This window comes from Acomys russatus, chromosome 3 (assembly GCF_903995435.1).
Source record: "Acomys russatus chromosome 3, mAcoRus1.1, whole genome shotgun sequence".
Classification (NCBI taxonomy): domain Eukaryota; kingdom Metazoa; phylum Chordata; class Mammalia; order Rodentia; family Muridae; genus Acomys; species Acomys russatus.
In genome coordinates this window covers 415,956-429,522 of record NC_067139.1, presented here as the reverse complement: position 1 = coordinate 429,522, position 13,567 = coordinate 415,956, and the positions used below count along the sequence as shown (strand labels likewise).

Here is a 13,567-nt window from a genome sequence, read left to right as displayed (position 1 = left end):
TGAAAGTGTAGAACAGGAGAGCAGTTGGATGGGATCATGAGGACAGAAATTCGTCGAGTACTGAGAGAAAAGGTATGACTCATTACCTGGCCTAAGATGGACGTAGGTGGTATTTTGGGAAACCAACAGGCTCTGAGGCACCAAAGAGTAATAGCTGAGCTTGTAATGCCACAGAGAAGTAACCTGCTTAGGTCTGTGGGGGTCTGCTTAACATGGGGTAGTCTAGAATTAGGAAAAGGTCCTATGGCTCTACAATGGACACATAACTTTCATCCTGATTTTTTTTTTTTTTCCCCTTTGGAAAAGGGTCTCATGTAACCCAGGATGTCCTTGAACCCTGCTACATAGACAAGATTGGCCTTGAACTCCTGATTTCCTGCCTCTATCTCACAAGTGCTGGGGTTACAGGCATGTACCACTACCCTTGGCTTTCTACCTGGAACTCTATACTCTATAATCTTGTCTGAAGACTGGAGTCAGGGTATGTGTGTGTGTGTGTGTGTGTGTGTGTGTGTGTGTGTGTGTGTGTGTGTGTGTGTGTGTGTGTGTGTGTATGTGTGTCCCCGGGTCTCATGTTGGGGTAGAGACTTTCCCATTACTGAACTCAGGGTAACTGTTTCAGAGAAGGTTGAGGGGAAGTTGTGGGGTCTCCAGCTAGGCTAGACTTGGGCCTAGTGGTCACTTCACTGCAGGACAATTTTCAGTCTGAATCAAGGCATTTCAGGTAGAGTGTTACTGTGAAATACTTGGAGAGGGAGCAAGGCATTCTTGTCATCACTTCCGTTCAATGCAGTCAACTCCCAGGGTGTTGTCAGGACATCGGCAGGTCCTGCTCCCTGGAGTGGGCAAGCAGAGGTGGGTACAGCCGCCATTATTCACTGAGCAGTAGTTGTGGCCTGGAAAAGATGGAAATCAGTGTCAGAGTCTCCTCTGTGATTCGGTATCTACAGCAGCGTCCACACTGACCTCCTTGTGGGCTCAAGGGGCCAAGTTGAGCTGTTTTTGTTTCTTTATCATAAACAAGACCGGCAAGAACATGCATTGGAGGGGTGTTTAGTCTTACTTGTCAACTTGGTGAGGCTCAGAATCACAACAGATGTGTACCTCTAGATATGCCTGTTAGGAGGTTCTAGATTAAGTTAATCGAGATGGGAAAATCTACCCTGCATGTGGGTAGTGGCCATTGACTGGGCTGGGTTCCTGGACTGAACAGAGAACGGGAAAGCAAGCTAAGTGCCAGCATTCATCTCTCTCTGCTTCCTGACTGCAGTGTGATGCAGCAGCTGCCTCACGCCCCTGCCGCCATGCTGACTCCGCCCTGAAACTGGGAGCCATATAAACTCTTTCTTCCTTAAGTTGCTTTTGACAGAAGTTTTGTCACAGCCATGAGAAGAGTAGCTAACCCAGGAGGCCGGGCAGAGTCTATTCCACAAATCACAGTGATGACTCTCCAACTCCCATGGGGAGCCAGAACCTCAGCACAGCAGATCTAACACACCCATGGCCCCACACCAGCCGGAAGCAGGAAGGGAAGAGGGTGGCTCAGGAGAGAAGCCTTTGAATGGAGGCACGGTTCAACCCACATACTGAAGCCACCTGCAGCTCTGATGCTTCAAGCATATGATTCTGAGCTTGCTGCTTGCATTTTCTCATGCATGAAATGGCAATGACAGCACCAAGTACCCGAGGCAACTTAAATGAATAAATAAACAGAAGCAACTCGGAGCTTTGAGCTAAAACACACAAGACACATAGGCCACAGGAAGCATCGTGACTCATGTGTGTATGTGTATGTATGTAGTCATATCCATGTGTATGTAGGGGTGGGTGTGTATTTATGCACTCATATCCATGTGTGTGTGTGTGTGTGTGTGTGTGTGTGTGTGTGTGTGCATTCATATCCATGTATAAGTAGGTGTGTGCCTGCGTACACATGGAAGTCAGAGAACAACCTCAGTTGGCATTGTCTCTCTTCTTTTGAGACAGAACCCTCTCATTGGCCTGGAATTTTCCAGTAGGCTGGGCTGGCCAGCTAGTGATCCTCTTGCTTGCCTCCCCACTGCTATAATAACAAATTCATGTCACCAGACGCAGATTGCTTTTATGGGGGTTCTGGGGATTGAACTCAGGTCCTTATGCTTGCAAAGCATACACTTCAATTGCTGAACCATCTTTCCAGCCCTGTCATTTTTTCTTATAAGCCACTTTTGCTGTTATTAGGCCAAAAGGGTGAATGCTTAAAAACATCAGTGATTCAACAGTGAGATCCTTTTTGGTGCCTGGAGACTGTACGCTTCAAGACTCAGCCCAAGACTCCAGATGCTTCCTGGCCACACACACAAGCCATAGCTTTATGCTTCTCCTTTATTTCTCTAGTTCCTCACTCAGTAATGAAGACACTTGGTGGAAGTGACCACACCCCACCCACTGTGACTACTAGCAGCAGCATCTAGTCTCTGAGCCTCAGGACAGCCCTCCCTGCCCCCAGAGAAAGAGAAAGCAGTGATGGACTAAAGAGCTGGGCTACCTATTGGAAGGGGCGCTGGGTAGATTTAGGACACCTTGATACTCTTAGGGACTCTGAGTGTGGACCCATATTCAGCAGCACAGAGGAGTTACCTTGGGGACACTGGGACAGGGCAATAGTGATGCCGTATAGCCGGGACTGCTTATGAGGGTGGAAGGCATCCATCTCTTTGGATACAGCAAGGTCCATGGCAATCACTGAATTCCTGCAAAGCACAAAAGTGCAGAATGAACATGTGTCTGATGGCTTGAACTGTTTTCAGTGGGGTTGGGCAGCCTCTACTGTGGTTTGGCAGAAAAAAAAAACATGGTGGTCTTGCTCTCTGTGGATCCCTTCCTCTCTCCCTCTGGGCTGGGCCCAAGCTGTAGTTCATTGGCTTTTTAAAATAAAGGCCAACTCAGTCACAGTCATAGGGGAAGGGAGTAAGGGGAAAATGGGAGGGAGGGAGGAATGGGAGGATACAAGGGATGGGATAACAATTGAGATGTAACATGAATAAATTAACAAAATATAGTAAAATAAATAATAAAATAAAGGCCAAAATAACCTAGCCCTCCTACTCTGCTCTAAATCTCAGGTGACACAAGCTCTCCTGGCCAGCTGCGTCCTTGGTGCAGAGGCAGCTGAGGGGCTATTGCAGTTTAAAACTACATTGATGTAGAGGTATGACAGTCATGAAGCCTTTCAGCCATGTGACCCCAGGCAGTTCCAGGGGCAAAGCCAGACATGCTCAGGGAGACCCATGTTCGAGCATGATAAGTGTCATCTCTGCTCCCTCCCTTCTGAGATTTGCCAGCCCTCTTCCTCTACTCTCTTCCTGACAACCAGGAAGAGGGAAGAAGGGGGCCATCACTGCAGGGTCAAAGGTTAGGGCAAGAGGCTAAAAGCAAAGAATTCCCCAGACAAAGGAAAGGCACATATATCTGGCCAGAACACATGACAGCAGCCTACGTACGTCTTCCAGTCTGTGTAGTACAAATTCTTCCCATAGCTCGTCACGGCAAAAGGATACTGGAGCCCTTCGAGAACCTTGCGTCTGCCGGGCTGAGCCGGGTTCAGGCATTCTGCCCTATGAGTGCCTGTGTGTGGCAAACACAAGTTGGTCATTGTTCATGCAAGAAATGGGCCCTTTGTATCAGAAAACAAGAGTCTGAAGGACAAGGGTGGGGGAGTCCAGTGTCACAATGGCATGTCCTAGAGAGCACAGAGAGCTGGCTCCTAAGCCATTGGCATTCTGTCTCTGCCTCCTGTCTTTTCCCTTTCATCAGCCCCCACATACCCACCTAAGTTCCAGCACCTATAACTGGTCCTACTGAGGAGAGATGTGAGCCAGGATTGAGAAGCCACGGCCTGTGCTGGCCTTCCCAGAGCTTTGTCTCAGGAGGCACCCTGCTATCTTCTCACTTCTACTCAAGGCCCTCCCTTCTAAGCCTTTCCAGACCCTTTCTCCCCAGAGTTGGGGCACTGAAAAACTGTGACTGATCAGCTGCTGTGACTGGCCTGCCTCTAACATCTGCATGATGGCTGTTGCAGGCTTGTATAAACAGGTAAGTATTCACACCCCACTCTTTGTCTTAATTAGTTGTGGGACAGAGAAAGTACCCAACCACAGACATTCATGGGGAGAAAGGAAGGCTGCCCTTCCTTCATAAGCATCTTTCCCACATCTCAACTCAAGTCTGAGGGACACCCGCACAGCTAAAGCAGGGGCACAGGAGGGACTCTGTGCAGGATGCTCTATTATCTCTGGAAATATTGCATACATTGGACCCTAAAATTCAATCCCTCAAAAATAGGAGTCAGTCATTTTTTATAGAGCTATAAAGCAATTATTTCAGACTCTGCAGGCAAAAGACAAAAATCAAGCATGATACCAGGTTATATATTATAACAACACTTAAAATGGTAACATTTAACAATATAAAAGTGATTCCAAGCTTATTCGCTATACAGAAACGGGCAGCGAGTGGGTGAGATTTGCCAACTCTAGAGCAAGAAGAATAAGGAAAAGGAGAACTAAATGCAGATGACCTCACACTTCCTGTTACCTGCATCCACCCAGCAGAGCTGAGACGCGAATGCATCAAAGGTCAGGCCATTGGGCAAGCCCAGGTTGTCCTGTGCAAGAATCCTCCTGTTGGTGCCGTCCATGTAAGAAGTCTCAATTTTGGGATTATCTCTGTTCCAATCTGTCCAATAAAGGTTCCTAGAAAAGGTAGCAGAGGGGAAAGAGGAAGCAAGATCCTGAAAACATGTTAAAAGAACCAGGTAGGAAGGGATCAGCAGACAGGACAACAACCCAGCTAAGTGAGATCCTGGGGTCACCTCAGCTCTTTGTTCAAAGTGGGGTTATCTGTTACTATCAAAATGTATTTCCTTTATAGTATCTTGAGAAAACTTGGGCAGCTATGGGGATGGCTCAGTGGGTACAGTGAGGACCTGAGTTCAATCCCCAGCACCACATTAAAAAAACAAAACAAGGGGCTGTAGAGATGGCTCAGAAGTTAAGAGCACTGGCTGCTCTTCCAAAGGTCCTGAGACAGTTCTCAGCAACCACATGGTGGCTCACCATCATCTATAATGAGATCTGGTGCCCTCTTCTGGTGGGCAGGCACACCTGCAGGCAGAACACTGTATACATAAAAAATAAATACCGTAAATCTAAAATCCAACTTGGGGCAGCATAGGCCAGCGAGACACCCTGCTCATAAGAAGGTGGACAACATCCTCAAGGATGGTTACCAAGTACCTATACACACACACACACACATAAACTTTGGGCCTGACAAAATGAACAGTAATTCGCTAAGCAACAAACCTGTGCAAGAGGTCATGGTGGAACAATGTGATCTGACTAAAGCAAAATGCAAAACCCAGCAGAGACAGCAGTAGAGGTGTCTGCTGTGTGCGAGGTAGCTGAATGGCCACAGTGCAAGGGATGTTGTCTCCAAGGGAAGAAAGGCATCAAAGTGTCTAGAAGATGGGGCCTGGGATGTAAGACTGATCGCTGCAATGGGATAAAGAATCCCTATGGAAGGGGACTCTAGGATGCTCAAACCACATCTCCAACAAGGAGTACCAGGGCCATGGTTAGGCCAAGCCAGCGTTCTCACAGCATTCATGCAATTTTGAGTGTTAATTCACATTCGACCTGTATAGAAATTACTCACTTTCTGAACTATTACCCTATAAAATCTCTTGACAAAAAATGTGAAACTGGAATATGGCATTAAGTCTGTATTATGTTAAGTGTGCCAGCATCTCATCAGCCCAGGAGAGAGATGCTGGCATTAGAACCTCACCTGAGACTATCCAGAAAAGCCAGAGACCGAAAACAACAACAACAAAACAAAAACAACAAACCCAGACATATGTGTAGATAAACATACCCTCTTATGGAGTCCGTCACAATGCCTCTGGGATTCACCAAACCCGTGTCAAACAGCACTCGGCGCTGTGTGCCATCCATCTTTGCAACTTCTATTCGATTCAGTTGAGAGTCGGTCCAGAAGATGGTTCGGCCAAGATGGTCAAGGGCAATGCCTTCAGGACTTCCAAGATCTAGAAGGAAACAGTGAAGTCATACCCCAACCTAGAGTTTGGCTGTCTTAGACGTGGTGGCCAAACACTAAGAAACCAAAACTGGAATGTGAAATTCTTACTTTTATAAGATGAGCAGTTTTCCAAGTGACAAATTAAAAAATGCTACCCAACCATCCTCACCCACCCATTTGGGTACCACACTGGGAACCAGGCGGGTCACTGTGACAAAGATGCAGCCCTGCCCGTTAAGGAGCACACGGCCAACCACTGAGGTCTAACCACCATTCAAACTACGGTCTAGTTTCTATGGGCAGATTCTGATACAGGATCAGCCTGAGTTCACCAGGGAAGGGCTCTCCAGGAGTGGGCATCTATAGAAGAAGCTTGTTCCTAAAGGACTAAGGGGAGTTTATCAGACAAGGAACTTGAAGTGTTTTCAGGTATAAAGAAGATTGGTAGCTGGAGGTGGGCTGCAAGACTTTTATGTGGTTAGAGACCATGAGAGTGAGGGAGAGGTCCTAGTGAAATGAGGGTGGAGGTAAGGAACTCAGAGCTTATCTCACTGATGAACAGGAAGTATGAAATCTTTTTTGGTTTTGGTTGTTTTTTCAAGACGGGGCTTCTCAAAATGACTGGATAGCTCAACTGGTAAGGCTTCAGACTTTGAACCAAAAGGCCCAGGGTTCGGTTCCTTGCTAACAAGACAGGGTTTCTCCGTGTATCCCTGGCTGTCCTAGACTCCCTTTGTAGACCAGGTTGCCCTCAAACTCAGAGATCTACCTGCCTCTGCCTCCCGAGTGCTAGGATTAAAGGTGTGGGCCAACAGGTCTAGCTGAGGCATGGAATCTTAATTGCAGGTGAAACAGTAAACTTTTTATTCCTTAGTAATAACAAGATGGAGATGCATTTCAGGAAATAATATTGCTGATCACACTGTTAGCATTTGAATACAAGTGTGAAGAGTAAGAGGAAGGTGCTTGGTTATTACAAATAATACTCCCCACCTGATTGTCACAGCAATCAAGACACAGGTTGGCACTGTGAAACAAATATTCCATGTCACTGTAAGCTAAAAATATGAAATGATATTGTCGGATTTATTGGCATCCTTGAGATTTTCCTCTGTCCTAATAGGAAGACTGAAGGTTGTTTAGCTTGGCTGGAGTGTGAGCAGGAAGGGAACCAGGCTGCACTACCCTAGGCATCTGACATTTGAGACACACACACACACACACACCTGCACACTCTCATCCACACACAAGCAAGTCAACCTCTCATTTCAAGCTTTCCTAGAACTGAGCATACTGTGGGGGGTGGCAGTGTTTCTGACAGGGCACAGGAGATGGCTGTTAGTAAAGTGTTTGCTGTGTAATCATGAGAACCAAAGTTCAACTCCACATAAAAGCCAGATGCTGCAAAACCGCATGTAATCCCATCAAAGACACGAGGAGCTGTGCAGCTTGTTGGCCTCCAGGCTAGCCCAATCAATGAGCTCCAGGTTTGCTAAGAGACCCTGCCGAAAGACAGACAGAAAGGAAGAAAGAAAGAAAGAAAGAGAGAGAGAGAGAGAGAGAGAGAGAGAGGGAGGGAGGGAGGGAGGGAGAAAGAAAGAAAGAAAGAAAGAAAGAAAGAAAGAAAGAAAGAAAGAAAGAAAGAAAGAAGAAAAAAGTAGACAGTGATTGTGGTAATCACCTAATACTGACATGCACATGTGTGTGCACTCGCCCAACCACACATACACACACAGGCCTCTGACAGGGGCCCAACCAGAGGACAGTGATTCAAAACCACAAATCCAACGAACAGATGGTTTATTATTCATATCCACACAAGAGCTATATAAAGCATTAAGTTCTTCCCACACCATAAGAGGCCCAGGAACAATGCCACTGTTTCCCAGGGCCTTCCAGGGCTCCCTGTGGCTTTCAGACAGAATAAGCACATGCACCCCAGCAGGAACTCAACCTGGGGAAAGCTTGGAATGAGCATGTCCTGCGGGACCCCTGAGATCTCTCACCTCCTGCAGGGATGGGGGCTGCCCAGAGCATCTTCACAGGACACCCAGAGGAAGTCTATTGGAGCTTATGTCACACCATCACCTTCTATGCAGCCATGGCCCTGATCTCAAACTCAAGAGCCGTTGAGCCCTTTCTCTTTTCAACCAAAAAAAATGTCTTTGTGGGCTACATTTTCCAGAGGAACGGACTAAGTGTGTGTGTGTGGACACATGCACGTAGACACACACAGATACACAGACATACACAGACACATAGAAGACAGACAGATACACACACACACACACACACACACACACACACACACACACACACCTGTGTTGAGGAACAGTGAGATGGGAAGGGAATTGGTTTCCCCTTACTGCTGTGTAAAAACTAATTTGAGTTACGACACTTAGTAGGACACAGTAGGAAGACTTCAGGAAGAAGAGAACACACGTCTCCAGCGCTGCCCCCAAAATGGTCTGGAAGCCAGTCTCAGTCAACTTTACAGTTTTGGAGGATTCTGTGCGCTTTCACAGTTAGTCAAATTTGGCCTCTCTTACAGCTCTCACTGTGCTTAAATCTTGGCTGATTTCCAGTGCTAAAAGCAACAGGAAATAGCAGGCAGTGACCTATTCCCCTCTTCCACTAGGATTTGAAATCAAATGGCAGATGACGGCAGCATGTTCACAGAGAAGCGGAAAGGCACGTTCAAGGTTTTCTTCACTAAGCCTGTGGACGAAGGCTAATCAACATCATTAAACAACTTTCAGAAAAGGCCTCGAGAGCAAAGCCGGGGGTGTCTCAGCTAGCCTCAGCTAGGCCTCGAGAGCAAAGCCAGGGGTGTCTTAGCTAGCCTTAGCTAGGCCTCGAGAACAAAGCCAGGGGTGTCTTGGCTAGCCTCAGCTTGGCTCCTGATGTGTCATCTCTAAGAAAGAAAACAAGGAAGAGGAGAACTGAGCATGGGGTGGACCTCACAGAATGTTAACTATGGGGGGGTGGGGGTGGGTGCCGGAAAAGTGCAGCTTCATATGCCAATGACAACATGGCAATACTTTCTGAGCAAAAAATATTCCCAAACCTAATGAGTCATGACTGCAGCTACTCAAGTTCCTCGAGTGGTTCACCACTGGCGGGACCTCGAGTTTTTGGTAGAACAATTACACATACTCGTGGAAAATGGATTTAAAAAACAAACAAACAAAACAGGATTGAACCTAGGGCTTCTTACATACTAAGCAAATGCCCTCTTGTAACTTTCTATTTTGAGACAGGTTCTTCCAAGTCTTCCAAGCTGACCTGGAGCTCACTCATCCTGTAGCCCAGGCTGACCTTGAACTTGTGACCCTTTTGCCTCGGCCTCTCAAGCAGCTGGGATGACAAGGCTACCAGGGCCTGGCTATTCGTTATTTATTGGATGGAGGTAATAAAACCATGTATATTTCTCTGTTTAAGGAGGAATCTAGATGAGGTTAAATGCCAACGTTAATCTATGTCAATGCAAAACACACACACACACACACACACACACACACACACACATACTTTATCATAAATTAGCCAAAACAGATTTCTCCGTGATTGTACATACTGGCTGGCTAGACTCCAGAGGAGAACTAGGTAGAAGAGAGGTTTGTGAGGAAGGGAAGAGAAACTACCCCGACCCCAAGATGCTATATTTTGAAATGATAACTTTTTTTTTGGTTTTTGGTTTTTGGTTTTTTGAGACAGGGTTTCTCTGTGTAGCCTTGGCTGTCTTGGAACTCACTCTGTAACAGGCTGGCCTCAAACTCAGAGATCCACCTGCTTCTGCCTCCCAAGCGCTGGGATTAAAAGTGTGCACCACCACCACCACCGAGCTTGAAATGACAGCTATTTAACTCCAACACTTTAATGATTTCAAGTGATGTGTGGGAAACTTCAGAGGAGCTGGAAAGGGCAGAGTGTGGAGGCAGAGGACCCAGCCACTTGCAAACCAAACAGCTTACTCTCCATCCCTCACCTCTGCCAGTGGCAGCATGGGATGCCAGAAGCATCACTCACAGGGACAACATTTGCTTGCCCACCTTGTCGGATGATGGTGGTTGGCTCTCCACCATGGAGGCTGGCTCTCCCAATGGAAGGCTCACTGATGTCTGTCCAGTAAACCACCTTGTCCACGCAGTCAAAGGCCAGTCCAATGATGACTTTTCCCTGGAAGTGACACCAAGGATTGAGAGCAGTTCACCTAATGTCACCTAGTGTCGCACTGAATCATCCTATGTGCCCATACATCTCAGATAGTATTTTAAATGGAGTAAATCTATTTTGTCCATTCACATTTTTATTGTTAAATTGTAGAAACTATATAATTCAGAAAAAAAACCCTATTTTTTCTAAATACATGTTGTTTGTACTTGCACATATGTATGTATGTATATATGTACGTATGCATGCATGTGTTTCTATCATCTCTAGTTTGGTTTTTATTTTCTTTAATTTATGAAAATGTGTGTATGCTTATATGTCTGTACATGTACCACAAATGGTGAAGTACCCTTGGAGGCTAGAAGACAGCACTTGGCTCCTCTGGGAGTAGAGTCACAGGTGTTTATGAAGAGATTAACCTGGGTGCTGGGAGAAAAGCAGGTGCTCTGAAAAAGCAGCAAGTGCTTTTAATTTCTGAATTAACCTCTGTCTTTCTAGCCCCAAGAATGTACATTTCAGATATACAAGATCCTACAATGGGCCGGGCGTGGTGGTGCACACCTTTAATCCCAGCACTCAGGAGGCAGAGGCAGGCGGATCGCTGTGAGTTCGAGGCCAGCCTGGTCTACAAAAGTGAGCCCAGGAAAGCCAGGACTGTTACACAAAGAAACCCTGTTTAAAAAAAAAAAAAATCCTACAATGAGTACTACAAAGCATCAAAGAGTAAATTAAAAATGACATGGGTGACTAGAAAGGGGTAAATCAGGCTAGTGGATTCTACAATTTAATATTTCTAAAGACATCAGTTCTCCTTAGTGACAGTTTCAGTGGCTCAGTGGCTTCTTTGTTAAAATTACCAAGTTGTGTGGTTTTGCTTTTGTTTGATTGTTATTGGGTCTCACAAGTAACACTGGCTAGCCTGGACCACTCTATGGAGACCGGGCTAGCCTGGAGCTCACAGAGATCCGCCTCCTGAGTGGTGAGTTTAAAGGCATGAGCCATCATGAATGGCTGGCTGTTTTGTTCATTTGTTTGTTTTTAATCGAACAAGAAGTTTATTTTAACACATGACATGAACATGTAATGCTTTCTCCCTCTCCCTCCCATGTCTGCTGCTCATGTCTGTAATCTCAGAACCTAGGAGGTAGAGGCCAAGAGTTCGAAGCTAGCTTTGACTACAATAACATGTTCATGGCTAGTCTGAGCTATAGACTGCCTAAAATAAATAAACAAATAAAAATCTAAAATAGCCCAAACAGTCTAAGAAAGGAATTCAAATCTCTCTGACTTTGAGATCTACTCTAATGAAGATGGAGTGGCTACGACTGGCATAAGGCTTGCTAGAGAGATCAACACAACAGACCAGAGCTCCCAGAAATAGCCTCTCCCTGATGCTTAAGATGGTGTTTTTGACAAAGTTACCCAGGTGCCAAGCAAGAAATATGGTTTGCTTAGCAAATGGTGCTCTGTCATCTGAATAAACATGGGGGGGGGGGGCAATTGGGCAACCCTCAGGTTGACATCATAACATCGGTAAAATGAAAGGCTGAGTCTGTCATTCTCCTTTCAGAAACCATAAGAGAACATTGTCACAGCGTTCTGAATAAACTCTTTGCCAGGCCAAGCTTGCAGAATGGGTGTCTCCAGATCACAGAACCCTTACTTCCCTGTTTGTTACAGTAGCTCATAAATAGGAATACATTATGCGTTTAGACTGTTTTTAGGTCTAGATTGTTTATTAAATTTGTATCATATTTACAAATGGATATTGTACTATATTGATTACAAATATAACGACTATATTGGTATCATATTACATCACACTACTTAGCGTTATACTTACTTACATTACTACTTAGTGTTATACTATATTGACATCACGGAATATTATATACTATATATAGTGTATACTATACTATATTATAGTTAATTGCCTATTAACTATCTTAATATTATATTGTCTTGTATTATACTACCTTGGTACTGTGTAATATTATATTTTACATTATACATAACTATTAACCCCTAGAGTTGGGACTGTCACCAGGCTAGTCAGCCAATACTCACAGGGATATGGAGAAAGGCCTTGGCTTCTGTCTTCTTCATGGTGTTTCTCTCCAGGGGTAGGCGTTCAATCTTCCCAGTCTGGGCAAAGAGTAAGTGTGTTCCTGGAGGTAGGGGGATGACAGCTGTAGGCACTACAGGTCCCTGATGAATAGGGGGAGCCACTGTACTCAGACCTAGAGGGCAAGAGATAGTCAATAAATGAGGGTTGTAAATACCAAAAATGCATGGGTGCATTCTATTGATCAAACATGCAGGCACTTCTGGGCATAGATGTGTGAACACACAGGTACATACACCCATCCACACATCCCCCATACCCCAGGTCTTGTCACATTTACTGTGTTCAAACAGCACAGCCAGTCACACCACATCCATTTTCTGTCTGAAACTCTAGAGGCAGAAAGCATCAGCCAGGCAAAGGACATTTACAAAGAAGACAGAGCAGAACATAAGTTTAGTGTTACAGATCCAGTGAGGTAAAGAGCTTGCTTTGCTCCCTCTTATACAATGACTTGGTTATTTACACTCTGGCTGGCTGCTGGGCTGGCATGAGAGCCAAAGAAGTGCTGGGAACAATAGCCCTGATACCTCATCTTTAACAGTGGATGGGAAAAGCTATCAACAAGGGCACCTGCACACCCCGTCCATTGCTATGGAAAGGGGTGTCCTCTGACCTCACAAGCAGAAACATGTCCACCTAGGCTCTTAAGACCAAGGGGCTGGCAAGGGGCTCATCCATCTTCTGATGTGGCCTGGTTTCCTTGACTTGCTATAACTTGCTGACCTTGACCCTGGCCCCCTGACTCCCTCAACAATGGAGCCCTGTGGGCAGGGGGAGGGAAGGGTTAGCATAGCCTGTCCACAGGCTGGCTAGGTACCGTCTTTTTACTGTGTACACAGGACATTTGCTTGTCTGGGCTTCTATGTGACTGTTTAAAGGGAGAGCTGGCCAGATGTAAAGCATACTTATAACCCCAGCACTTAGGCTTGGATCAGGAATTCAAGTTTATCTTTGGCTAACACAGCTACATTATCAATTAAAGATGTCTCCAACATGAGATCGTGCCTGAAGTGGGGAAAAAGACTGGGGCATATTAGGTCCAAGGGCCTAGCTGTACAGGAACATGTATTGAAAAAGATAAAAATAAGTCCCTCCATTAAAGTAAGCAAAGATTAGGGAGGGCCAAGGGACTACAACATCCCTGTCTAGTCACAAAACCCAGCAGTCCAAAGCCTGGCCTCCCTG

At 45.8% G+C, this 13,567-nt stretch overlaps 1 protein-coding gene across 2 annotated transcripts in view; it reads right to left on the bottom strand.

The window, feature by feature from the left end:
• Window positions 1-738: 738 nt before the first annotated feature.
• Nid1 (nidogen 1) overlaps window positions 739-13,567 on the bottom strand; it is a 76,961-nt gene continuing 64,132 nt past the window's right edge. For both annotated transcript variants that reach the window (XM_051167817.1, XM_051167807.1), the window contains 7 exons: window positions 12,322-12,494; window positions 10,134-10,260; window positions 5,917-6,088; window positions 4,576-4,733; window positions 3,483-3,606; window positions 2,620-2,732; window positions 739-896 (listed from right to left, as the gene is read on the bottom strand). In XM_051167817.1, the coding sequence (XP_051023774.1) occupies window positions 775-896; window positions 2,620-2,732; window positions 3,483-3,606; window positions 4,576-4,733; window positions 5,917-6,088; window positions 10,134-10,260; window positions 12,322-12,494 (989 nt within the window). In that variant the 3' untranslated portion in view covers window positions 739-774. The remainder of the gene's footprint in view (window positions 897-2,619; window positions 2,733-3,482; window positions 3,607-4,575; window positions 4,734-5,916; window positions 6,089-10,133; window positions 10,261-12,321; window positions 12,495-13,567) is intronic.